Source organism: Microtus ochrogaster, chromosome 16, assembly GCF_000317375.1.
Source record: "Microtus ochrogaster isolate Prairie Vole_2 chromosome 16, MicOch1.0, whole genome shotgun sequence".
In the NCBI taxonomy this organism is placed as follows: Eukaryota; Metazoa; Chordata; class Mammalia; order Rodentia; family Cricetidae; genus Microtus; species Microtus ochrogaster.
Window position 1 is genome coordinate 62,234,476 of NC_022018.1, and position 27,026 is coordinate 62,261,501.

The following is a 27,026-nucleotide window of genomic DNA, read 5'->3' on the forward strand; positions in this document are numbered from 1 at the left end:
ACCTCTTTTGTAAACATTCAACAATTTAACCTTCTCTGAATTATCAGCTTTCATAGAAAATGAAATATGTATTGTATATAAATGTTAAGAGTTATATATGGAAAATGGAAATACTCGACTAGGAACTCTTTCATTTCCCAAATGTAACGAACGATGCAACAGGACGCCTGCGATGGACGAGAAGATGACAGCCAAGATTTCAAGATACAAGACAGTAACTGGAGTTACAAAAGCCTAAAGGGCACACGTAGGCAACACAGCAAATGCTGCTAGATCACAGAGTGAAGGTGAACAGACAGACAGGTGTACTCACAGGTAAACAGGAAGCTGTAACATGCAAAGATGCTGTTCTCTAACCCACACACTTGATGAGGTATCTTTCCAGAGGCCAAATCACTTTTAGAATTTATATGGAGGATAAAACAAGCAACACACACACACACACACAACTACAAAGAAAGAAAAATGAGAAGAACTAGAATTATGTTATTATAAACACAGAGAGGCGAGACAGACCCATCTGCACTCAGGAGTGGAGCAGAAGCTGAGGAAAGTCCCAGGCTACACCGTGGTGGGAAGGGACCGGCATCCTTCACCACACCAGAGATAGCCAAATGTTCTGCAACCTCAAAGTGGAGCAAGGAAACCTACCATTTTAACAAGTACTTTGCAAAGCCAACTTACAGCTTGAAAGAAATATAAAGGAACTTATGAACCAAATACAACAGGAAGCTTTGAACTCTGATTCTAACAATAAAAAAAAAAAATTACGTAACAGGAGAACTTGGGTCCTGATTAGCTATAAGGTGATGAGAAGGAACTAATAACAATTTTCAGTATACATTATGTATGGCTTTTAGACTTTTTACATTTATTTACGTATTATTTAAGTATTTATTGTGTGGAGGCATGGGCAGCCCACAGAACACATGTAGAGGTCAAAGGACAACTTTTGTTACCAGACTCATTGCAAGTGTTCTTACCCCCTAAGTCATCTTCCTGGCCCTAGAGGTCTGTTTTGAAAAAAAAAAAAACAAAAAATGCTTATATGTTTAACAATTCCTATTTTCTGTCTAAAGCATTTAAATAAACAAAGAATTGAAAGAAATATACCTAATACCCACCAAATTATCTTGCCAGACCAAATTTAAGCTTTGAAGTGGAAATTAGAACCTTAGAAAGTCTGAGACAACTTTCCAACACTCTGTGACAGTTAACCAGGCTGGCGGTGAGAGCAGCAGCTGACGTTTTCACCGTACAGTGGAATGTGAAGCACCGGGAGACGTACATGATAAGGACGGAGATTTTCCAAATGAGTCACACATCATGCTACAAAGCCATACAGAGGTGCAAGACCTAAACTACAAACCAGGCTATGCCTGTGTGCATGTGTGTACATGCATGAACATGGTGCATGTGCACATGGAGAGGCCCGACACTAGGTGCCTCCTGGAATCACTCTCCAGCTTGTTTCTGAGACACAATCTCCAACTTGGCCCAGAGCTTCTGATCTGGCTAGGTTGCCGCAGGGATAGTCCTGTCTCTGCTTGCCTTTCACTAGGATTACAGGTACATGCCACCACAGTGGGCTTTTTCTGCATAGGCGCAGGGGATCTGAAATCAAGCATTCCTGCCTGTATTGCAAGTACTTTGCCAAGTGAGCTACCACCCCTGGCCAGGTCAGTAGATTTTAATGTAGCAGATTATAAACATCCTATTAATATAACCCTAGATCCCACACTGCAGCTCACGTTTAACATCATGACCGCTCAAATTTAGGTCAAAGCAAACTCTCCACTCCTGTCGCCAAGGCTGCTATGGTAGTACTGCCATTTTAATTATGCCACTGTGTGAGGATAGGCATTTTCATCAGTACATCCCACAGACTGGACCTAGCTTTCCGATGCCAGGCAAAGAGGCTCATAAGACATAAAAACAGCGTTACCTGTCAAATAGATTATCTCTGTCTTATAAAAGATCACTGTTTGGCCGGGTGGTAGTGGCACACACCTTTAATCCCAGCACTTGGGAGGCAGAGGCAGGCAGATCTCTGGGAGTTCAAGGCCAGCCTGGTCTACAAGAGCTAGTTCCAGGTCAGGCTCCAAAGCTACAGAGAAACCCTGTCTCAAAAAAACAAAAAAGACCACTGTTTGTTGTTACTATTGTTACCGTTTCTGATGCTGTGTGTACCTCTCTGCACACCTGCAGAGGCCAGAGGAGGACAACAGGTAACTGCTCTATCACCCTCCATCTGATTCCCTTGAGATAGAGTCTCTAACTGAACTTGGATCTTCCCTTTAAAGAGTGGTTGACCAACAAGCCCCAGAGATCCACCATTTCGTCCCACACCCAGTGCTGGACTCCAGTGTGTAAAACCATGTGCAGCTTTTATGTGGCTGATAAGCATCTGGAGTTGTGCTTGCTCGGCACTCGTATCTCCTACGCCATCCCCACAGCCCTTCAGTTCTGTTTCCAAATGCAGTGAATTTCTTTGGAGGTAATATTCTCCCTTCTCTTTCCTCCTTCCCCTCCTTTTGAAGGGCTGAGGATCAAATCTATGTTTCAATGCTGGGCAAGCATTCTGCCTCACTTCTATAAACATTGACTAAATTTCTGGGTGTGGTTTCATATATGACAAACATTGGGAAGTATAACCCACATAAAGCTCTTCGGAATCTTCAGTAATTTTTAAGAGCATTGGAGGGGACAAAGAAGGCTGGGCTGAAGGAGGGAAAGCTTAAAGGTGCTTGCTGCTAAGCCTGGTGACCTGAGTTCAATCACTGGTACCCAAATGAACTTAACAAGAAACCCAACTCCTATAAGCTGTTCTCAGACCACCACACTAATAATAAATATATAAATAATAAACGATGAAGGGAAACAGAATATTAAATACACTATCATATGTTTTTTTCCACAGCACAGCATTTCACGACTAGGAAAAACAAGTTGAGTGATAAGATGGATAGACTCACGACAAGAAGGCTTCATTCACAGCGTCAAAGAACTCAGGTGACAGGACCTCCTGGGGCTCATGCCCATGGTAGGTGAGGAGAGCCTCCACCAGGGGTTCGAAGTCAGGCAGAGGAACCAGAGGGACACAAACTTGTGACAGGCACATCATGCGCTCGGGAGCCATCCTACTGGAGAAAAAGGTAAGAAGTGACGGCCAGAGCAGAAAATCACATGGAACTGTGGACAAGTTTTCCCCCTGAAAAGGACAGTGACAGGCCCCCATGCTGGCCAAGCAAGATCTTCTCTAGTACTGTGTGCCAGGTCGTCTTCAGCCACTGTCATTCCCATGTCTGCTGTACACACAGGAGTGCTTTATCTGTACAGCAATCGCAGACACACATGACCAACGCCCTGTGCCCCCCACAGAACTCCTAAGCGGATGCTGGCCTGCCTGACCAGCTGCCACTGCCACGCTGGCTCGGCCCACACACCTCCAGCTGCATGTGAGCAGACTCCTGACCACCGCCGGCATCTGTCTCACCCCACTGTGGATCAACGCAGACAGTTTGGCACCCTCTCAACTCCACATCACTACACACAGCTCTGCAAAAGTCCTTCCGCACTGAGACAAATAGTCTCCCCTAGAGGGCTAAAGGTCCTTGTGCCCATAGGTAAGCACTGGAGAAACCAGGAATGTCAAACATGCAGGTTTGTCTCTTGTGTGCCTGTTTTCTACCCGAAGGCTGGGAGTAGATGTAGTTAATAACCTGATGGTGACTTTGCTATCTACAGAGCAGGCCTACCCTGAATCCCCCAGAATTCCTCCCTAAACCTTTAATAATTGTTACTCAGTAGAACCCATCCTTAAGAGAGATGTCATATGTACTTTGGAGTTTGGTGACCTCTACTTTCTCTGTATGATCAAGACCACACCTAGTCCTCCCCGATCTGCACACAGGACCAAGATAACTGTTACCACCTAGTCCTCCCCTATCTGCACACAGGACCGAGGTAACTGTTACCACCTAGTCCTCCCCTATCTGCACACAGGACCGAGGTAACTGTTACCACCTAGTCCTCCTCTATTTTTTAACCACTGAACTTTTTTTTTGCCCCAAAATTGTACTGTACTTAAATGCCCCGAAATAAATAAATGAATAAATAAACTATCCAGTGTCAGATTCTAAAAGTCTGAGCCAACATCAGCTAAGTCATGTTGAACCAAATTTCCTTCTTGCCTTACTTGGATCAGTACACTTTTAGCGATGGCGTTTGCAGGGACTCCCCCAACCCCAAGTCTCCTGCTCGGCCTTCTAAGTAAGGGCCTGTTGTCCAACCTGACTGTGAAATACTGCTAGCAGCCTCGAGTCACAGGAGTCTCAAACGCTGCTTTGTGACAGCTCTCCAACCACTGCCATCAGTACAACGACTGTTGTGTGTAACAGTTTAACCGAGTTAGGGACCCTAGCAGTGACTCTGATGGGCAGTAGCTGCAGCGTTAGCAGAGAGCACGCTAGTGAGCACAGCCACAAGAACCCTCACCTCGTCCTTACGTGTTCTCAAGTTCCCACCCCCGCTGCACTGCACAGGAAAGGGCTGGGCCTGGGCTAGCATGCAAGCCTTTTCTGTTTGGATCAGAGCTTACTCTTTACACCGAGTGACTCCCTATACACAGTGTATGCTGAAGAAACATGTTACACAAAACTCTAAACTGATAAAATCAAAGGTCTGAGCATACATCACCAGACCCTCACCCATGTGTTTTCATACATAATTTGGTCTTAGATTTTAAGCACCAATGTGCCACATACAGTTCTCATGTCCCTTTACATGACATTACATGTGTACCTAGTACTAAACATATTCATACACTGAGAGGCAGACACAGTCTAAGCCCGGGTCACATACCCATGTGTAAGTGTGTTCACGTATTACATTCCTTGCTGGGGGCATATGGCCCAACAGTTAAGAGCACTTACTGCTCTTACAGAACATAGGGTTTCTCGGCTGTCTCCAGTCCAAGCTTAAGAAAATCAACTGAATAATTTATCTGTCCCTGAGTTCAGATTTTCAACTGATTCTCCAGTTAAATAACTTGTTCTTTCCTCATGAGTTAAATTCCTAGGGAGAAAGTGCAGGGTTTTAGTATTATAGCTACAACCCGCCACTGTCAACCACTCCATGTTAATTCTTCTGACCACATCAGGAGAGGCTGTTGGGCAATGTCAGCTGGAACAGCATCCCTTTGTGCCAGGCTGTACCACATAACGGTTTAAAACAATATGGACAAAACCTTAGCCCAGAGCACAGTCCACTAAAGGACATGGTGATGACACCGGGTAGGTGGGATGGTAATCACTGTGCTAAGCAGTTATTCCTCGCAGCAGCAAAAACGGACGACGCCTGACTCCACGAAGTCCGTGGGATGCACGTGCTAGTCACATCCCAGGAACCCTGGCCCACCTCAACCTTCCTCACATGTTCCACTGAATTCTGCTTTGCATAGTCTTTTTTTCCCTCCCCCCGCTCAAAGAATTTTATAATTGAATAAGAATCATTTTTTTCCCCTGGGAACTTTGCAGTGTGTTGAGCCAGTACATAGTTTTTCTTTTTTTTTTTTTTTTTTTTTGGTTTTTCAAGACAGGGTTTCTCTGTGGCTTTGGAGCCTGTCCTGGAACTAGCTCTGTAGACCAGGCTGGTCTCGAACTCACAGAGATCCGCCTGCCTCCCAAGTGCTGGGATTAAAGGCGTGCGCCACTATCGCCCAGCTAGTACATAGTTTTTCAAAGGAAATCCAAGCTGTCTATGGAGTTCATTTATTCTTATCAGAAGACTGACTTTAAGAAGTAACTTGATGCCTCACATGCTCTTCAGTCTTTTTATGAGCTTTTAAAGTCTTGTTTTTTAATAGCTAAAAACCATGAAATTCTGTTCCCTGTCCATTAAAAATAACTTAGTCCCTTAGAACCTTGGACAAGAGTCAAATGTCATGTGTGGGGTGTCTGTGCAGGTGTCTGAAACAAGTCTCACTGGGCCCTGGGCTCACTGAATGGACCACGCTGGTCAGTCAGTGAGCCTCAGGGACCCGCTGTCTCCGTCTCCCCAGGATTAGGATTGCGAACATTACCACCACACCCAGGTTTTTACATGAATGCCAGGGATCAAACTCAGATCCTCTTATTCACACAGCAAGCACTTTACCACTAAAGTATTTCCTCGGCCCCAAACTGGGAATTCTTACGGTGTTCTGCCATATAATCTTTAATGACAACCCGGCATCTCTGTCCTGAGTGACAGCACCGCAAAGACGGCTGCCAGACCTGACGGGGCCATCACAGCCGTGCTACCTCTAGGAACACCACCTTTTATAGCTCAAGTTACCTGCCAAGATTTTAGCTGAACAAAGCAGAACCTTGGACTCAGAAACAGCACAGTGGCCTACAAACTTTCTGATACATACCTGAATCTATAAAATTGCACCCACTTATGAAAACACGCCTGTTATTATTGTTTCTTTCCCTACGTTGACTTCCAAAGTTCAAGCAGCTGAAGGCCCCAAACAAAATCCCAAATGAGCAAGCTGTGCTATTCTTTACTTTGCTTCCACTAAGACACTCCATTCATTATTAATATTTTAATCACTTGATTAAAGTTCATTTCATAAGTTTCAAAATCTTCATAAAACAGACTGACGCCATGAGTTCAGATGCAGAGACGTAAAAAAAGCTCCAGGGCTTCATTTAGAGGCTGATAGTCATGTGACCAAGAAAAAAGTGTTAACAATTCAATAACAGATGTTTAAATTCTACCCAGGTCTCTCCTACAAACATCGAGAATGTGTTTCCAAACAGTTGCCTCAACTGACTGGCTGGAAAGCTGCACAAGGCTGGAAAGCTGCAGACAGCCATACAGGAAAGATGTTTCTGGTTGGCATCAAGCCTTCTCAGTTCATTCTGGTGCAGAAGTCCTTTGGAATATTACTTTGGCCATGAGTGTAATGTGGTCTGCTGTTGTGGGAATTCATTCAGCCAATGGCCTTTAGGGTAGCGGCCCATTAGGGCGTGGTCTGAGGTACTCTGTGTGGACTGATGAGCACAGGTGAAAAGTGAGCTCGTTCTCTGGGGTGCTGGTCAGGGTTCTGTTTGCAGCATCCACAGAGCAAAGGACGGTGGCTCTCTACCGTTATTGTAATTTTTCCCCCAAATAAACATCTGTTATCCTTTATTCCGGGCTCTCATGGACTTCCTCAATTATGCTTACATTCTAGCACCCAACACAGGGCGATAACAGAGCCCTGCATGGCCCCCTTTGAACATGGATGTCCAGGTTCTGGCCTGTCTGCATTTTGGTTAACAAAAGCACTACCTAATTTTATAAGTCTTTAAATTGTTTGTTTGGAGACAGGGTTTCTCTGTGTAGCCCTGGCTGTCCTGGAACTCACTCTGTAGACCAGGCTGGCCTTGAACTCAGAAATTCTTCTGTTTCTGCTTCCAGAGTGCTGGGATTTTAAAATGTGTGGCACCACTGCCCAATAACCTTAAAATTGTTAATGAAACTGATCATGGGCCTTTTCCAGACTTGCTGGGAGATACAAACTGCAGCCACTGAGATTTAGGGCTTGGTCTGTGTTCTCAGTGTTAATGGTCTTTCCACCTACTCAGTCCTCCTCCTCTTTCAGAAAATGAGAAAATTCACACCTGCAGGTCTCTTAGGGTGGAGAATTTCATGATAGGCACTGACTCTGTAGCCAATGAACACCAACTCGATTTCACAAACATTTGTGTTGATTCTATGGAACTTAAGACACTAGGGCTCTCTATTATATATAAATTTCCAGCACAGCTGTTCCTTTCTTACACTGCTCGGGATTCAAGTTCACAAACATCCATCTGGCTCTATGTAACAAATGATGCAAGGGCTTCATGCAAAATAACTAGAGGAAAATACCCAGTGTTATGGAATAATATGTCTGTTACTGTGTAAATTACACTGTGATTGGTTTAATAAAGAAGCTGAATGGCCAATAGCTGGACAGGATAAGGTTAGACAGGAAATCCAGACTAAGAACACTGGGAAGAAGGGAGGAGTCAGAAAAGTCACAGGAGACACAGAGGGAACAAGACGTGGTGGAGGACAGGTAAAGCCACAAGCCATGTGGCAGCACAGAGAGTAACAGAAATGGGTTAATTTGAATTGTAAGAGGTAGTTAGTAATAAGCCTGAGCTACTGGGCAATCATTTTTAATTAATAAATAATCTGAGTGGTTATTTGGAAAGTGGGGGGTGGAACTCCACTTACAAATGGTGTCCAATGTCTAGAGCCATGAACATCCACATAATGCCTGAGAAAACTTAAAAAAAAAAAAAAAGGTTCTAAACACACAGAAACAGAGTCAAACAGTGTTTCCTAATCTCCTATCTCTCATGTTGGCCACAGTACCAAGATGCATCTCCAGCAGCTGCCTGTAGGAAGAGGCAGCCACCAGCCACCAAGCTACTGCCATGCACTAAGCTAAGCTACACCTGAGGTGGCTAACATAGCAGTTTAACATTTGCCTCATGCAATCAAAAAACAATAGAGATGCTCAGTAAAGATAGATCCAGATGGAAAAAAACTCTAAATGTGTCAAAAGTTATATTGTATTGGGGGAGAGTTTATGCTTTTATTACCGTAGGAAATCAAGAGGCTCTGGATTCTTTCTAGATTGATATGGATCAAGTTTGATCAGTGAAGACCCCCTGAAAGTACTGTCTACAGACATAAAGAAATAAACCTTAAAAAAAAACTACAAAGAAGGAATGTATATTTTACCTGCTCAAACATAAAAATATCATCTTTGGCTAACTTGTATATAACACACAATCTATACTTGTAGTAATACAGATATGTATGTTACCTTTAAAAGTTTATGAACTTTTAGAACAAGACGACCAAACACTAATAATATGGATGGCCCAGGTGATCCAGGATTTAAAATGCCTGTTATAGTCTCCCCAGAATTCTGCATATGATCCAACCTTACGGAATACTCCAGCTGGGACTTCATTATTATCCCCATTTTCTCAAGGTTCCCCCAAAGGCACCAGGAAGTAGTCTAGAGAATGACACCCACTTTCCCAAAATATTGGTGATAGATATTGATTACCATTTAAGGGGGTTTATAAGTTGTTACAATTAATGGTCATTTTTTAAAAAAAGGCTAAACAAAGGAGATTAGATTTGGGGATCTTGTTCTGAAAAGAAAAAAAGGAGGAAGTGATAGGATAAAAGGATAGATTATTGAATCTAATTAAAAAACAACTATTAATCTCAAAATATTTTACATTGGTACAGATTTTGGTTTATTGATACAAATTTAAAATGGTTTTTTACTATACTATATGTATGTTTCTACTCTTGTTTGGGGTATTGTGCTTATGCCAACTCATTTAGATGTACTATATAATTAAGAAATACAGCTGAATAGTCATCTGTAACTGTCAAACTTATAGTCATGTTAGGTATGTTTTCAAGGTCCTACACAGATCTAGATAGAGAGATAGAGTTAGAAAGGGAGTCTTCAAATACTTCAAAGACCTACAGAATGTGGCATTTAATATGTTTAATAAGCAAAGGTTTTTCATGACAGTGAGAAATGTCTGCTCCTGACAACACCCATTTACTTCAGAGAGGATGATGGGTATCAAAGAAACTGTGTGGACTTTACTTTCTTTATGACAAAAACTAGTCATATGGGCAAAAAAACTGCCTGTGCCTCAACTGCTGACTGTCACTGTCCAAACTGAACCAGTAGGACACAAAAAATGGCAACTGCCAAACTTTGCCAAATACAATGAAGGACATTCCTTCAAAATTCCCTGTTTCTCAGAAATGTCTGTCAGATATATTAGGCCTGTAGGCCAAAGTTAGATGCCCCAACATTACAGAAAAACCTAGGGTGATTATCCAGTAGCCAGATGTCCCTCATTAGGTAACATTTCACCCTTCTGGGAGCTTTGATGGAGTTAAAGACTAAATAATGAAACACAGTTTTCCTTAGTGATTGATAAAAAGTAAATTAGGTATTAAACTTTAGAATAAAAAAATTAGATAATATTTTCTCTAATTTTGCCAAATATAAATGGATTGGGTATTTTAATTGCACTTCTTTCTTGGTAACTGTTTTTGTTATATAAGTTTTACTATGTTAAAGTCAAAACTTTTTTTAATTAGACAAAAAGGGGGAAATGTTATGGAATAATCTTTTGTACACAATAAATATGTGCCTTGCCAAGGTGCTTCCTGATTAGTTTAATAAAGGACTAGACTGGCCAGTAGTCAGGCAGGAAATATAGGTGGGACAACCAAACTAAGGACACTGAGAAGGACAGAGTCAGAGGAGTCACCAGCCAGATGCAGAGGGAAAAGGAGATGAACATGCCATGCTAATAACGGTTCTGCCACATGGCAAAGGGTAGATAAGAAATACACGTTAATTTAAGTTGTAAGAGCTAGTTAGTAATAAGCCTGGGACCAGCCAAGCATTTATAATTAATATTTCTCTGAGTGATTACTTTGACAAGTGGCTGGCAGAACAGAGCTAGCTGCAATCCTGATGAAAATCTCTGTCTACAATCTAGAGTCATGTAAGCACAGCTCTTCCCTCTCTTGGCCTGCCCAAGAAGCTCAAAGACTCTGAGATTTCAGGACATTTGCAATTGGGAATGAACAGCTCTTTTTAACAGCTTAGAAGATTAACTAAAAAATATTAGTTAATTTAGGTCATAAATCCCCATAAACAGAGTTGGAGAAAGATTGAGTGGGGCACTGGAGAGGCTGCTGCCAAGGGAGCTGCCCTCTGGGAACAAGGTAAAGAACAAGGAAAAGCTGCAGGGAGAAAGGGCTGAGCACACCTAACAGATCGCTGAAACCTAACTTGACTATAAAAACACAAATGACACAGCACTATTGAACTTCATCAACAAAACAAGGAATATAAGTAGAATTTAGGCTATCACCCTAAAGTCATTAGACTATCACTAGGAATTGAAGCTGTCTTAGGGCTTCTATTGCTGTATGAAACACCATGACCAAAGCAACTTGGGGAGAAAAGGGATTTTTTGGCTTATACTTCCAAATCACTGTTCATCATCAAAGGAAGTCAGGACAGGAACTCAACAAGACAAGAACCTGGAGGCGGGAACTGATGCAGAGGCCACGGAGGGATGCTGCTCATTGGCTTGCTCCTTTTCATTATAGATCTGCATAAGAGTGACTACTAATAACCAGATGACACAGTCAACACTAGGCTGTCTTGAAATCTCCTCTTGCCAATGCTATTAATCCCAAACACTTCAAGTTAGCCTCAGACATTTTAGAAAAGGCCAGAAATCAGCCACATTATTCTCCAAAATATCACAAGGATGGTCTCTGAGCCACATACCAACACTCTCCTCTGAACGCTCAAGCCCTGCTGTCACCATCTACACTGCTCTCAGCACCACTCTCTTCCATGCTCTTACTAGGTGACCATTAAGCCTCACTTAAAGTGTTCAACTGCTTTTCTAATTTGAAGTCCCAAAGTCCAGATTCTGTCAACAATCATGGCTGGGTCTGTCACAGCAAAGCCCTGCTCCCTGGGACTAACTTCCATCACTGTTCTATTGCTGTGAAAAGACATCATGAAAAGGAAGAATTTAACTGGGGTCTGCTTACAGTTTCAGAAGTTTAGTCCATCCATTATCATCATAGTGGGAAGCATGACAGCACTCAGGCAGACATGATGCTGGAGAAGTAGCTGAGAGTTGTATATCTGGATTCAAATATACAACTTTCTTTGGATCCAAGAAAGAAAGACCCTGGGTCTGGCTTAAGTTTTTGAAAGCTCACCCCCAGTGACACTCTTCCTCCAAAAATGCAACACTGATTCCAACAATACCACAGTCCCAGTCCCTCCCAAGTAGTGCTACTCTCTAATGACTAAGCTTTCAAATATATGAGCCCTATGGGAGCCATTCTTATTCACACAGATACCTGGCTCTGAAGGCTCAAGAGTGTACAACAGCTTTCCCCTACACAGAGTATGACCTCACCTGGATGGACCACACCAATGAGTGGTTCTGATAACAGGAATTATAGAGAACTGGGTGACTACATTGTAAGACCTGGGGAGAATTCTAACTTACATACCCAGTGAGAGAAAATGGGGAGAAAATAGAAAAGAGAATGAGTAGGGATGCCCATGCTATTCACTTTTATGAATGCCATGAACTCACTTCTTTATACTCATAACTCCTAGAGATAAAAAAAATTATACTACGTACTGCAAAATGAAGGTTTTTAGTGATCCACACATTGTGAGAAAAGCCTGAACTGACAGGTAAATTGAAACTCTTGTGAAGAGAAATACCACAGCCTCAAAGGTTTCCAAGAGATATCATACAAAGTAAGAGTTAGTAGGGGCTGAAATCAGGTGCAGGTGGCTATCTGAAGCTAAGACAAGCTGCTAGGCCATCACAGTGCAGTGACCTGTGGGTGGGGTTTGCATAGATGCTTCCTCCCTATCTACTGTTTCCAAGAAAGAGCAAACTTCCTAAGAGACAGACTAGTTTAGATACAGGTGAATGGAAGACAGTTATCTGTCTTCGATGGTTGGCTCATTTCACTGTGCAGAGTGTCCCTTCAGGTCCACCATGGTAGAGCACTCAACAGGACTTTCCTTTTTTTAAAGATAACTAAAATTCAGTTGTGGCTATGCCATGTTTTTATCTATCTCTTGGCTAGTATGAAAAATACAACCAGTACAGGTTTGCAAATTATCTCTTAGAGGTTTTCAATTCTTCTGACTATATAAGAAGCAGCAGAATTGGTCACACAGTAACTCCATTTACCTGCTGTTTAAGACCAGGTCTCAAGTAGCCAGAGCTAGTCTTGGACGCGCTGAGATTGCAGGCACTCACCACCATACCAGAATCACTTTTCTTTAATGAACCACTTGGCTTTTCCTACAGCAGCTACACCACCCTGCATGCTCACTGACAGGGCACAATGCCACTACTCCACAGTCCCAACACACTGCCTCCTAACTAAAGCTTCCCGGCCTTACACTTTTCCTTCCTTTCTTTTCTTTTTTTAATCTATTTTTTTTTTTTTGAGATGGAGTCTCACTATGTAGCGTTGGCTAGCCTCAAAACTCATAAAGATCTGCCTGCCTCTGATGGAGGAAGGTCATTGGTTAATTAATAAAGAAACTGCTTGGCCTGATAGGTTAGAACATAGGTGGGTGGAGTAAACAGAACAGAATGCTGGGAGGAAGAGGAAGTGAGGTCAGACACCATGCCGCTGCTCCCCAGGGCAGACACGATGAAGCTCCGACCCAGGATGGACGTAGGCTAGAATCTTCCTGGTAAGCGCACCTCGTGGTGCTACACGCATTAATAGAAATGGGCCAGTGTTTATATGAATATAGTTTGTGTGTCGTTGTTTTGGGGCATAAGCTAGCCAGGCGGCCGGGAGCTGGGTGGCAGGAAGTGGCCCACAGCTCCCTCAACATGCCTCTGTCTCCTGAGTGCTGGAATTAAAGGTATAGAACACTATACCCAGTCCCCTTATACTGTTATTTATCTATAAAAAGTGCTATGTGGTTCTAGTTTGCATTTCCCTGGTAACTGTGGAGCCAAGAAGCTCTGTATACACCTACTGCTCACACATATCTGCCAAGGATATCAACCAACCCTGCTTTATTTAGATCACTGTGCTTGACTGCGCTGTCTGGAGACGGCTAGCCTTATAAACTGATTGGAAAGTGTCCCTCTTCTCCAGGATGCTGGCGGAGTGTGAAAAAATTGTTAACTCTTTGGATGCTCTTAAAAGAGTCCTGCAGTGAAGTCTTCTGATCTTTGGGACTTTGTTGGAAGGTTAGGAACAGCTGACTTAATTTCACTAGTTAGGCATCTGCTCAATTTTTTTTTTTTACTCCTTAAAGACTTTGTCTCTGGGTTGTGCACATCTCAACTGGCCCTTAGCACGATTCTAGGTCCTATTTACTTATTGTTCTTCACTCTGAAAAATCAATCCATTACTCAAAGTGGAGTGTCAAAATTCTCCCTGTTTTGTATTTTCACACCAGTATATCAATGTGTGCTTTATATCTGTGGCATCCTGATCTAAGTACAAATGTTTATAACAAATCTTGGTGAAACTGACCCTTTTATCCTTCTATCTCTTACAACAGTTGCATGATTTATATATATAAGTGTGTGTGTGGGGGGGGGTTTCTTGCATTGTCTTTGTGCAACCATTCTTTCATTTTCAGTTTTTGTATGTCCCTATGGCTAAAGTGGGGTCCTCGGCTGAGGATGTGGTTCAGTTGGTAGAGTGCTTGCCTACATGCACAAGGCCCTGACTTTCATCTCCAGCACCATATAAGCGAAGTATGGTGGTTGTCTAGGTTAGGGTTTGTATTACTGTGTCAAAGAACTATGACAAAAAAATAAATTGGGGAAGAAAGGATTTATTTGGCTTATACTTCCATATTGCTGCTCATCATCAAATAAGAGGACAGGACTCAAACAGGGCAGGAACCTGGCAGAAGGAGCTGATGCAAAAGCCATGAAGGAGTGTTGCTTACTGCTTTGCTCCTCAAGGCTCGATCAATCTGCTTCCTTATAGAATCCAGTACCACCCACAATGGGCTGAGCCTTTTCCCATCAATCACTAACTTAGAAAACGCCTTAGAGCTGGATCTGATGGAGGCATTTCTCAATTGAGGGTTCAGGTGACTGTAGCTTGTGCCAAGTTGACATAAGATTAGCCAGCATGGTGGTATACACCTGGCATCCTAACACCAGGGAATAGAGACAAATTCAAGGTCATCCTGGCTATACACAGAGTTTGAGGCCAGCCTGGGATACATGAGACCTTGTCAAAATAAAGTTTAAAAATGATGAGATATAAATAATCTCTGTGCCACTATCTAAGCAGGTCTAAAGTATATTAACATAAAAAATACTATATCAAATAAATAAATAAATGAACTCAAATTAAAAAAAAATAAACCTAATTAAAATATCTAAAAATGATTATAAAAGTAAAATAACCTATAAGATGAGACTCTTGCAGACAGCACACAGTTTGTTCTTCCTGCATCCTGGACACAGACAATCTTCTGAGCTCCAGTTAAACTATGTTCACTTCACGCAGTGAAGAAAGAATGTACTCTGTCTTGTCGTTTCAGGAGCCAGTGATCTTTTTCTCCCTCTGGTGTCTATATCCGGTACTGCAGAATCTCTGGTACTGAGACAAGTGGTTTGGCTCTGTGTGTGCCAGACAGGCAGTGGGAGAACAACATCTGCCGTTCTTCTGAAATCACGCCTATGCCATTCCTGCTTATCATTCCACTCACTCGTCTCTTCTGCGACGATCTGACTTTACCCCTGCCATGTCCATCCTGCTCCTAGAGATGGGCTCAGGCCACAAGCTTAGCAACAAATGTTCTTGCCCCACTGAGCCATTCTGCAGGGTACACCGCACTCAGTAATCAGCTACCACATTGTTATCAATGAGGTGGTATTGGTTCACACACTCATGGTCAGGGTATAGATCCACACCTAATACATTAAAGTGAATGCTGTAAACGTCACACACTTGGAGTGTGCAGTGGCATATTTGATTTTTTTCCTTTAGTTTTCTAATCGCAGTAAAACATAAATAAGCTCTCACTTAGCCACATATTGGTAGTGACTAACACTTAATATTTTCACATGCTGTCTGCGCACCACTATTACATATCTTTGTACATATTACACTATGCACAGGTCTCCACTGCCCCCAACACATTAAATATAACTTCCTTTTCTCTCCCAATCTCTGCTCTGCCTTCTGTCCCAATGAATCTACCTATTGTAGGACTTTGTGTAAGTGGAATAAAAACATATTTGCTACTGTGTCAGACTGGTTTTACTAAGCATCTTTACATGGTCTACTCATGCTGATACATACATAAAACTTGTTTCTTTTTACTTATGTGCCATGAAATATAAACACATTTTGTTTATTTACTGTGGTTAATGAACAAAACTGGTATACAGATACCTGTTTTAATTATTTTAGAACAATTTCCTAGTTAACTTTAACCTTCAACTTGACACAACTTAAAGTCGCCTGAGAAGGAGTCCCAATTAAGGATTACCTAAATCAGACTAGCAGGGGGGTGGAATATCTGTGAGAGATGTCTTGGATGCTGATTGATATGAGGAGCCCAGCCTACTGTAGGTAGCACCATCCCTATGCAGGTAGTTCTGGCTGCATAGAAATACGCACAAGAACACACTCCATGTGCAGGAACCTGAAAGTGAGCCAATCAACAGGGTTCCTTCATAATCTCTGCTCCTGCTTCATGTTTATGTTCCCACCACCTTGACTTCATCCTAGCGATAGACTGTGACCTGGAAGCCATATCAGCCCTTTTCTCTCCTGAGTAGCTTCTGATCAGACTATTTTATCACAGCAAAAGAGAGAAGGAGAAATACACCTGGCAGTGGGTTTCCTGTGTCACACTGTAACTGTTTACTTCTTCTAGAAAACACCAATTTGTTCCCCACTGTGGCAGCTCCATTTTACAGGACCACCAGCGACACACAGGACTCCAGTTTCTCCTCATGACACTTGGGGTTTTCCCTTTCTGCTTTTATAGCCATCATGATGGATATTAAACAATATTTCATGTGGTTTACATGCTCCCTAGTGGGTGTGGTGTCAAATATTTTCATTTGCTTAACAGCCAGGTGCTTTGTTGTTTTTTAGTTTTCAGAGAGAGGGTCCCTACTGACCCTCAGTCTCAGTTGTGGAATTATAATTGTGTGCCATGCCCTATTTTACCAGGTAAATATATTACTCTGCTAGAATGTCTATTCAAACTGAGTCTTGTGCCTGTTTTGTTTTTTAAATTTTTATTTTGCTTTTCCTGTGTTTGAACCCAGAGTCTAGTGCATATAAGATGTTAGAACCCAGACCTCCACAACTGAGGTGCATCTCTAGCATCTGCCCAGTTCTGGGTGCTTGTTGCTGTTGTTAAAGAGTCTCTAGAATCCCAGACACTGATTCTTTATGGAAGAACTTTTATTTCTTTAGACAAGGTCTCACTATGTAGCCCAGCCCAGGCTGGACTCAAGCTTATTGAGAAGTTCTAAGCTGGGAACTGGGCATGGCAGTGCCCGCCTTTAGTCCCAGCACTTGGGAGGCAGAGGCAGGCCGATCTCTGTGAGTTTGAGGCAACCTGGTCTACAAAGTGAGACCCTGTCTCAACCTACTCCCCACCCCCCCCAAAAAAGTCCAAGCTAACTTCAAACTCATGATCTGAGTGCCTCAGACTACCAAGTACAAGGATTACAGGCATGTGTCAATGTCCATCTCAAGAGATTAAAAAAAAAAAACTTATGAAAGTTTAAAGTTTAAAACTTGGCTGGGTGGTGGTAGTACATGTCTTTAATCCTAGCACTCAGGAGGCAGAGGCAGGAAGATCTCTCTGAGTTCAAGGTAAGCCTGATGTATAGAGCAAGTTCCAAGACAGCCAAGGCTATCTTCAAGACAGAGAAACACTGTCTTGAAAAACCAAAAAAAGTAAAACCTTATGAAAGTTTTCGCTCACTCTGATTTTGTTCTCTTAGTAGTACTGTTTGATTCACAAAAGTTCACATTTTACAGTTTCAAGGGTTGGATCCAAGGGCCTTTGCTTTACATGCTACAGTATGATTTGCGAGTCAGGCAAGGAGCTTGAGATTGAAACACACACACACACAGAGGGTGGGGGGGATAACACCAAGAATGCCTCAAATGCCCCCTTTATAGTCTTCCAGGACAGCTTATATAGGGTCTCCTTGACTAATGATCACACCCTAACTCTCAGCTGCAAGCCCACCAGAAACCACTCCCCGGACATCAGGAACTCCTGAGGGTCTCGTGCTCAGAGCAGCTGCAAGCACTGGAAAACAAGTTGTTTACTCTGGCAGGCAGGGGGGTCACAGGAAATTCAGGGTCTGGGGTCCACAGTCCCTAACACTTAGGTACACCAATCAAATGTTCTATCACTGAGATACCAAGTTCCCAAATTCTTAACTTCAATAAAGTTCAATTTTTTCTTTTAGAAAATCTATTATTAGCTGGATGGTGGTGATGCACACCTTTAAGCTCAGCACTCAGGAGGCAGAGTTCAAGGATCTCTGTGAGTTCCTAGCCAGCCTGGTCTACAGAGCGAGTTCCAGGACAGGCACCAAAGCTAAACAGAGAAACCCTGTCTCAAAAGAAAATCTATTTATTATTATTATTATTATTATCATCATCATCATCATCATATGAAGCATCACATCTGAGAAGGTGTGTGGGCCACAGGGCATGTGCCATAGAGCCTGTGTGAGATCAGAGGGCCACTCTGTGGTGCTGCTCCTCTCTTCCCGCCTTCACGGGCTCTGAGGTTAATCTCAGGTCACCAGGCTCACAGAGCAAGCACTTCACACGCTGAACCACCTCTAGCTCTTCCACTTATTTTCCTTTGTTGCTTATACTTTTGGTGCCATATCTAGAGGAGAAAAATCCAATGTTGCAGGATCTCTGACAACGTTTTCAATAGGTGTGGCGTTTACAGGCAGTGCACTCAGGAAGGCTGATAGAGCTCTGGCTGGCAAGCACTTTAAATGTTTTTTTGAACAAAATGTCTCAAGTGCCCAGATTCTTTTGGTTAATGATTTGTTAAAAATGCAGTGCTCACCAACGAAAACAGTTCCAACTTTGTTCAGAGTGAAGAAACATCTGGGATGTGATTAATTGCCTTTTAATTTCTCTGGATCTATCTGATTTGTTTAGTCTAGATTCCAGAATATTGAGTTTCTTAAGGTAGGTCATATATTAAATATATGCACATCAAAATATCTGTTCCCTTATAAATATCCCAACCTTGTATACAGTGTACGCCTCAGCACACACGGGGAGGAAGTGGGGTAGAGCAAAAGAACACAGCGTGCGTACACACACACACCCTGTGCACGGAGCCTCAGGCTCATTTTCCTTTGTGCTCCTCACTGCACAGGCAGGGCTTTCTCCTAGTGCGTACAACACAGGCGTTTCACACTTACCTTCCCCGGGACTGTGGAGAACAGTGATTTAAAAAAAAAAGTATTTACAAGAGGTTCCCACTAATATGGTCTCCCCACACAGACTCTAAGTACGCCGTGAACATGCATTTCCGATAGTCAGTGAACCTTTCTCTCATAACCAAGCAACACCTTTTGAAACTCGAGTAGAGGGATGTTTGGCTTAACACCTACCGACTTTGAGTGTCCAGTCCATTAAGATGACTCTCTCTGAGCTCAGACACTAATGACAAAACCATCTGTAAAACAAAATCGGACGCAGGTCACCTCACACCGCAGCTCCACTTCTCGTGCTGTGAGTGACACGTCCTTACCATTTCCTCCCCCATTCTCTCCTTGTGTTTTACTTTGCAGGGTGAAGGGAGGGCGACATCACATCACACTGACCCACGTGGGTCTCTACACTGAATGTCTAGGTCCTACAGAAGCCTGGGCACAGACATGTCATTAACATCCTAAAATTAACACCAGACCCATAGAAAATTAAAAAATACTAGAGTTTACTTCTTTTTTCCTTTTCTAGTTCCCTTTATTAAAGTGTTTTTCAGTGTATGACGTCCAAAACATCAAGATGGCTAAGAGCCACCAGAGATCTCATTTTGAGAAGAGTATAATATATGTGGAAGCATAAGCCACAGGACCTGGACGGAAGCCAGAGGGCAACTCTTCTACCTCTGCATGGGAACTGAGGATCAAACTCGGTCACCATGTCTTTACAGCAAGCACTTTTACCCGCTGGGCCATTCTGCCAGCCCTTTAATTGTCTGCTTTGCTTTAACATAAAATCCAAATGGACTATTTTACACATGACATCTGCTCAGAAGTCCAGGCTATGTTTATACTGGTTAAGGGGTGCTCTTCTCAGAAATCGGGTGAGTGAGCTGTGTTGTGAGAGGCACCTCACATTTTCCTTCCGTGGTTGCAAGTCTATCCAGGTAAGACACAGAGCAACAATTCCCTGTAAGAGGAAATGTCCCATTTTCCCTTCACACATCTGGTGAGAATTTCAACACAAATAATGCAAGATACTCACGTTTTTAAGCAAGCTAGGACAGTAATCAACAGGCTCATATCCGAGACTTTCAGTAAAAAGAGCAACTTCTTTCACGTCAAATCTGAATGCAGAAAGCACATGCGATAACAAACCCTACAAAGTAAAAAGAGAAACAGTCAACTTCTCCCAAGTGGATGGAAAGGCCTGAGATGACAGCTGAGGCCCCTGTAGAGTGCCAGGGTTCCTAGTAAACCAGCCTTTCCCTGCTGATCAATGGAATCAAATCCAAGACCCAGACATAAATCCACACATCTATGGATACCTGATTTTTGATGAGGCAGCCAGGGATATACAAGGGAAAAAAGAAAGCATCTTCAACAAATGGTGCTGGTCTAACTGGATGTCAGCATGTAGAATAATGCAAATAGATCCATATCTATCACCATGCACAGAACTCAAGTCCAAGCCGGGCGGTGGTAGCGCATGCCTTTAATCCCAGCACTCGGGAGGCAGAGGCACGCGGATCTCTGTGAGTTCAAGGCCAGCCTAGTCTACAAGAGTTAGTTCCAGGACAGCTAGGGCTGTTACACAGAGAAACCCTGCCTCGAAAAACCAAACAAACGAAAAAAAAAAAAACAAACTTAAGTCCAAGTGTATCAAAGATCTCAGCATAAAACCAGATACACTGGGAAATAGCCTTGAACACACTAGGCACAGGAGACAACTTCCTGAAACAAAGACACCAATAACACAGACAGGAAGATTGATTGACAATTAATAAAAGAGACCTCATGAAATTGAAAAGCTTCTATAAGTCAAAGGACACCATCAATAGGACAAAATAGTAACCTACAGAATGAGAAAAGATCTTCACCAAACCCACATCTGAGAGATGGCTAATAACCAAAATATAAACAACAAGAAACTAGACATCAAAACAAAACAAAACAAAACAAATGATCCAATTAAAAAATGGACTACAGACCTAAACAGAATTCTCAACAGAGGAATCTCAAATGGCCAAGAAACAAAGAAATGTTCAACATCTTTAGCCATCATGGAAACACAAATCAAAACAACTCTGAGATTCCATCTTACAACGTCATAATGCCTAAAATCAAAAACCCAAGTGACAGCTCATGCTAGAGAAGATGTGGAGTAAGAACACTCCTCCACTGCTGAGTGAGTAGGAACGTGTACAGCTACTATGGAAATCAACATGGCATTTTCTCAGAAAACTGGGAATCAATCTACCTTAAGACGCAGCTATCCTACCCCTGGGCATCTACCCAAAAAACACTCCATTCTACAAGGACACTTGTTCAGTCTATGTTCATAGCAGTTTGATTAGAAAAAGCCAGAAACTGGAAACAACTTAGATGTCCCTCAACCAAAGAATGATAAAGAAAGTGTGGTACACTTACGCAATGGAGTATTACTCAGCTGCTAAAAAAGAAAGGAAGGAAGGAAGGAAGGAAGGAAGGAAGGAAGGAAGGAAGGAAGGAAGGAAGGAAGGAAGGAAGAAAAAAAAGACATGAAATTTGCAGGCAAATGGATGGAAGTAGAGCCGGGCGGTGGTGGCACACGCCTTTAATCCCAGCACTCGGGAGGCAGAGGCAGGTGGATCTCTGTGAGTTCGAGACCAGCCTGGTCTACAAGAGCTAGTTCCAGGACAGGCTCCAAAGCCACAGAGAAACCCTGTCTCAAAAAAACAAAAAACAAAAAAAAAAAAAAAAAAAAAAAAAGGATGGAACTAGAAAAAAACATCCTGAGGCAAACCAGACCAGAAAGACAAACATGTATGTACTCAATTTTAAGTGGATAATAGCTGTAAAGTAAAAAATAATCATGCTACAATCAACAGGCCCAGAGAAGCTAACAAGGAGTGTTCACGTGGGGAATGCGTGGATCTCCCTTGGAAGGGGAAACAGAATAGATTTCACTGGTGGACAAGGGACAGATGGGAACGGGGGGATCAGGTGTGGGTGGAAGGAGAGAGTACTGGGAAAGATAACTGGAATTGGGGGGCATCTGGGGAGAGGAAGAAACCTAGTACAATGTAAATGACCTGGAATCTGGAGGAGCCCAGAGGTTCAGCCTCAGATAAAACAAGCAGAAGTCATAAAAGCAACATACTGAGTCCTTCTCTGGGCTGACAGGCTCTAGAAAAACAAGCTTTAGTCCTGAGATCTCTTACTTAAAAGTAGATTTCATGAGCTGAGGCAAGAGCTCAGCAGTTAAAATCAATGGCCGCTCTTCAAGAGAGCCCAGGTTCAAGTCAGAGCCCACAAAGTGTCTTAGAACCATCTGTAACTACAGTCAGAAGAGATTCAGTTGCCCTCTGGCTTCTGCAGGCACCAGGCACGGGGTGCCTAGACTTAACGGTCAGGCAAGACACTCAATATATAAAATAAAAGGTAAAACTTAAAATAAACTTCAAAGTCAGTTAAGTTTGGTCAAGGATCTAGCTCGGTGGCAGAGTACAAACTAGGCAACCAGTCAGTTCTCAGCACCAAGAAACAGAATAAAAATCAGTTTCTCACTGGTAGGAATATCTGTTTCACTGCCACCTTGTGGCGAGATCTTTAAACACATAACCATGAAAGGCAAGGCGCTGGCTGCCAGCACTGATGGAGTGGTGCGCTCTTTCAAAGACCAGGTATGGGACACTCTCTGACTTCCCCCTCCTGGGTGTGCTAACATGGGGGATGAACAAATAACACAAACTAGTGTAGTGTTGTACACAGGAAATGGACAGATGGACACGCACCGACGGCAACACAGTGCAAACACTTCAGACCTGATCTAAGGCCCTTCAGAGGTCAAAGTACAGAAACTAACATGACTACAACCTTGAAAGACCCTGGCATAGCATGCACGCAGAGGTCAAAAGAAAGTTTTCCAGAGTCGGCTCTCTCCAGCAGTTATGTGGGCACCGGGATCAGACTCAGATTACCAAGCATGGTGGCAATAGCCTTTACCTGATGATATATCTCACTAGCCCACATACAAGAACTTGTGTGTGTCTGAATGCTTGCATGTATGTATGTGCACAATGTGCATGCAATCCTTTGGAAATGGAGTTATATAGAGGGCCGTGAGCTACCATGTGGGTGCTGGGAACTTAGCCTGGGTCCTCTGCAAATAATCTTAACCAGTCCCATACTCCTACAGTCCCAGGATAACCAGGTACCTTCCAGAGTCTTAGGATACCCAGAAGTGACCAGACAAGCACCAGCAAACATCATTACTGCAGAGAGAGTTGAACCTGAATCTGAATCAGTTATGAAGCTGATCTTCACATTCTGAAACTAATTTTCATAGATTCATACAACTGATTTATTTTGCCTTCCTCAGTGTACCCCTGAGGTACATTAAAATATGTTTGGCCTCCCCTTTCTCAAGCCCTTCTACAAGTATCCAGCTTGTTAGTCTAGAGCAGGTCGCAGGGGGGAAGCTATCTGAATGCTCGGCAGATGAAAACCCTGTGCCCCAAGGCTGCACCAGCTACTTCCTCTTTCACGTTCACATGACTTGCGCTGAACTGTTTAGAAAGCAGATATGGATTATACCAGAGCTCTTATTTAGCTATCACTGACATTCCTATATTAATTAAAGCATCTGTAAATGATTTCTAGTTTTCATCACTAAGTATCAGGCTGAAAATTGGGCTTCTGTTCTTGACAACTCTATCTTAAATCACCATCTCTCCCCATTTACACAGATGATTCAACATAAGACCAATGTGTAAACTTACTCCAGAGGACAAAGCATAGAAAGACTGATCCCTCTCAAGTATGATGCCGCAGCAAGCACCGCACAGCACTGCAGACGCCCAGCAGCATGTATGACACAGCACTGCAGACGTCCAGCAGCATGTACGACACAACACTGCAGACGCCCAGAAGCATGCACGGCACAGCACTGCAGACGCCCTGCAGCATGCACGGCACAGCACTGCAGACGCCCAGCAGCATGCACGGTACAGCACTGCAGACGTCCAGCAGCATGCACCGCACAGCACTGCAGACGCCCAGCAGCATGTACGACACAGCACTGCAGACGTCCGGCAGCATGCACAGTATAGCACTGCAGACGTCCAGCAGCATGTACGACACAGCATTGCAGACGTCCAGCAGCATGTACAACACAGCATTGCAGATGTCCAGCATGCACCACAGAGCACTGCAGACATCCAGCAAGAAAATGGAAGTCAGGAGATACAGAGATGGTTCAGAAGTTAAGTGACTGACTGCTCTGCCAGAGGCCTAGGTTTTAGTGACTCACAATTCTCTACTACACCAAGTCCAGGGGACTCGATGCCATCTTCTGACCTGAGGACCTCAGGCACACAAGTGGAGCACAGACATAGATTTGGGCAAAACACTCAAGATACATTAAAATAAATCTTTAAAATATTTTAAAATGTGTGTCAGAGGTTTGCATAAATGTGGACAGATAAAAGGATTTGAGAAGAAAAATTCAGTGTCACCGAGATGTATACTGTTTGGGTATAAACTGCAGTTGTAAACGCAGCCCTACATCGGATTGTTATCCGAACGTCACAAACTTTCCTGACACTATACACAGACAAAGCACAAAACACAGCACAGCACATGCTGAGGAAATATGAAAAGTGAATGACTCCACAGGCAACCCAACTCAGTTTACATATATGAGCACAGACACGGTACAGTCACGGCCCATGTCATGACAGTCTACCCCACCCATCTACATCAGCAGCACACTGAAATTCCCAAGGAAGGGCTTTCATCACTCTTTCCCAAGAGTCTGAAATCATAAGAAAAGATCTGTTTCCAAATTGTCAGCATGTCCACACTACAAGTAGTGATAAAACTGGAAGAGAAACAGCATTCAAACAGCTCGAAAATTAGAAATTTGTTACATTGAAAAGTTTTCTGTTGTGTTGCTTCTGGATTAAGAATTAAAAGCAGTTGAGTGGTGGTGGTGTGGTGGTGCACAGTACTAACCTCAGCATTTGGCAAGCAGAGAAGTCACACCTCTGTGAGTTTGAGGCCATCCTGCTCTATAGAGTTCCAGGACAGACAGGGGAGTTTTACACACACACACACACACACACACACACACACACACACACACACAGAGAGAGAGAGAGAGAGAGAGAGAGAGAGAGAGAGAGAAAGAGGCCATTTTAGGAGCCTTCAGTAGGTGTGGCCTAGCAGGCAGAATTAGGTAGCTAGGGGCAGGCCTTTGAAACTGAGAGCCCAGCCCCCACACCCCTCTGGTCCTCAGTGGTGACTAAGACCACTGGCCAGGATAAATCCTCCACCTTCACGCTGTTTACACACAGCGTATGATCATAATATCAAAGTTACTAATGCTACGTACTTCCAGGAAAATCTTCCTGAAAAGTAGTATGCTTAAATTAATTTCCAAGCATTTTAAAGAAAACAATCTCATTATTTTCATTACAAATACTTATGATGACACACCCTTCACAAAGTAGCAATTTTAACAGTAGAGTCAGGGTGCACAGCTGCAGTCTAAGTACGTTCAACTAACAATGCCCGCAGGAACTGAGTAACATTTGAACACAGCAGCAATGGAACAATCTGAAATTACAGTTTGACTTTGATCTGGGATTTAAGTCATGAAATGATTTCTAATAGAATCCATAGTGACCTCCTTCCTAAATGGAAGATTTTTAATGAGAAAAGGGACCCACAGAAACCATGAGCTAAGACTTGCTTTACCTAGACACATAGTTGGTATGGCGGTTTGAAAGAAAGTGGCCCCAGAGAGAGGCACTATTAGGAGATGTGGCCTTGTTGGAAGAAGTATGCCATTGTGGAGGCGGGCTTTGAGGTCTCGTATATGCTTAAGCCATACTAGAGTCTCAGTATGCTTCCTGTTGCCTACAAGTCAAGATGTAGGACATCCAGCTGCATGTCTGCCTTCATGAACGCTGCCATACTCCCAGCCACATGCTCCCTGCTGTGATGATAATGGCCTAAATCTCTCAATGTAAGATGCCACCTCAATTAAATGTTTCTTTTATAAGAGTTGCCATGGTCATGATGTCTCTTCACAGCAACAGAAACCCTAAGTAAGACAGTTGGCAAGCAAGACTCGGAAGCATAACCAAGAACCATACCTCTCTCCTACACCAAGGCACATAGAAATATCTAGAAATAATTCAAATCAGGAAGTATGGAATGCAACTGGGTTTTCCTTAGAAACTGAAGTCTTAACTTTCAATGACATGAACTTTCTACTCAACACTCCTTTAAGCAAAAACCTGTGTAGAGACATTGGCGACATCCCTTATGGGGGCTGCAGAAGTACCCTGAAGTGAGCAGATCTAAATGAAACTAATTTCCCCATTCTCAGCACAATCACTACTTGGGGTCTGATAACTCTTTATGGTTGTGGCAGTTCTACATGTTCCTTACTTCTAATTGCCAGTACAGTTCAATTCCTCCATGTTACAACAATGAAAATATCCACAGCCATTGCCAAATCCCCTGGGGAGAAACCTGCCTCTGCAGAGGAACCCCCATTTAAACACAACTTTGATCTATTTTAAAAATAAGAAATGGTCTTGCACTACAGCTGCAGCCATTACCCCTCCATTCACCCTCTTCGTCTTCACTTCCCTCTCCTCCTCGCCACCCTCCTCCTTTGTGTGCGAGTGTGTGATGATGATACACACAGCCCTGAATACTCTTACCTCTGGGAAGAAGGAGATGCATGTGACTGGTGTGGAAATGAGTGACTGCAGAAGCCATAACTATCTAGAAGAGCTAAGTCACAGAACACACAGTTATATAAAAGCAAACAGAACGAACATATAAGAAGACTAGAGAGATCTGCAGGTCACTGAAACCAGAGACCACTTCTAGGGGAATGTACAAGGCTGAATAAGCTGATACATCTGTATTAACTCTTTTGAGACTGTAATAACACATTAC

The 27,026-nt window shown here is 43.0% G+C and overlaps 1 protein-coding gene across 1 annotated transcript in view; it reads right to left on the reverse strand.

Annotated features, from left to right (window-relative positions):
• Fancc (FA complementation group C) overlaps window positions 1-27,026 on the reverse strand; it is a 76,283-nt gene that overhangs the window by 28,530 nt on the left and 20,727 nt on the right. The window contains exons 4-6 of the mRNA XM_013349195.2: window positions 20,113-20,226; window positions 19,254-19,318; window positions 2,976-3,140 (exon numbers count right to left, since the gene is read on the reverse strand). Coding sequence (XP_013204649.1) covers window positions 2,976-3,140; window positions 19,254-19,318; window positions 20,113-20,226 — 344 coding nt within the window. The remainder of the gene's footprint in view (window positions 1-2,975; window positions 3,141-19,253; window positions 19,319-20,112; window positions 20,227-27,026) is intronic.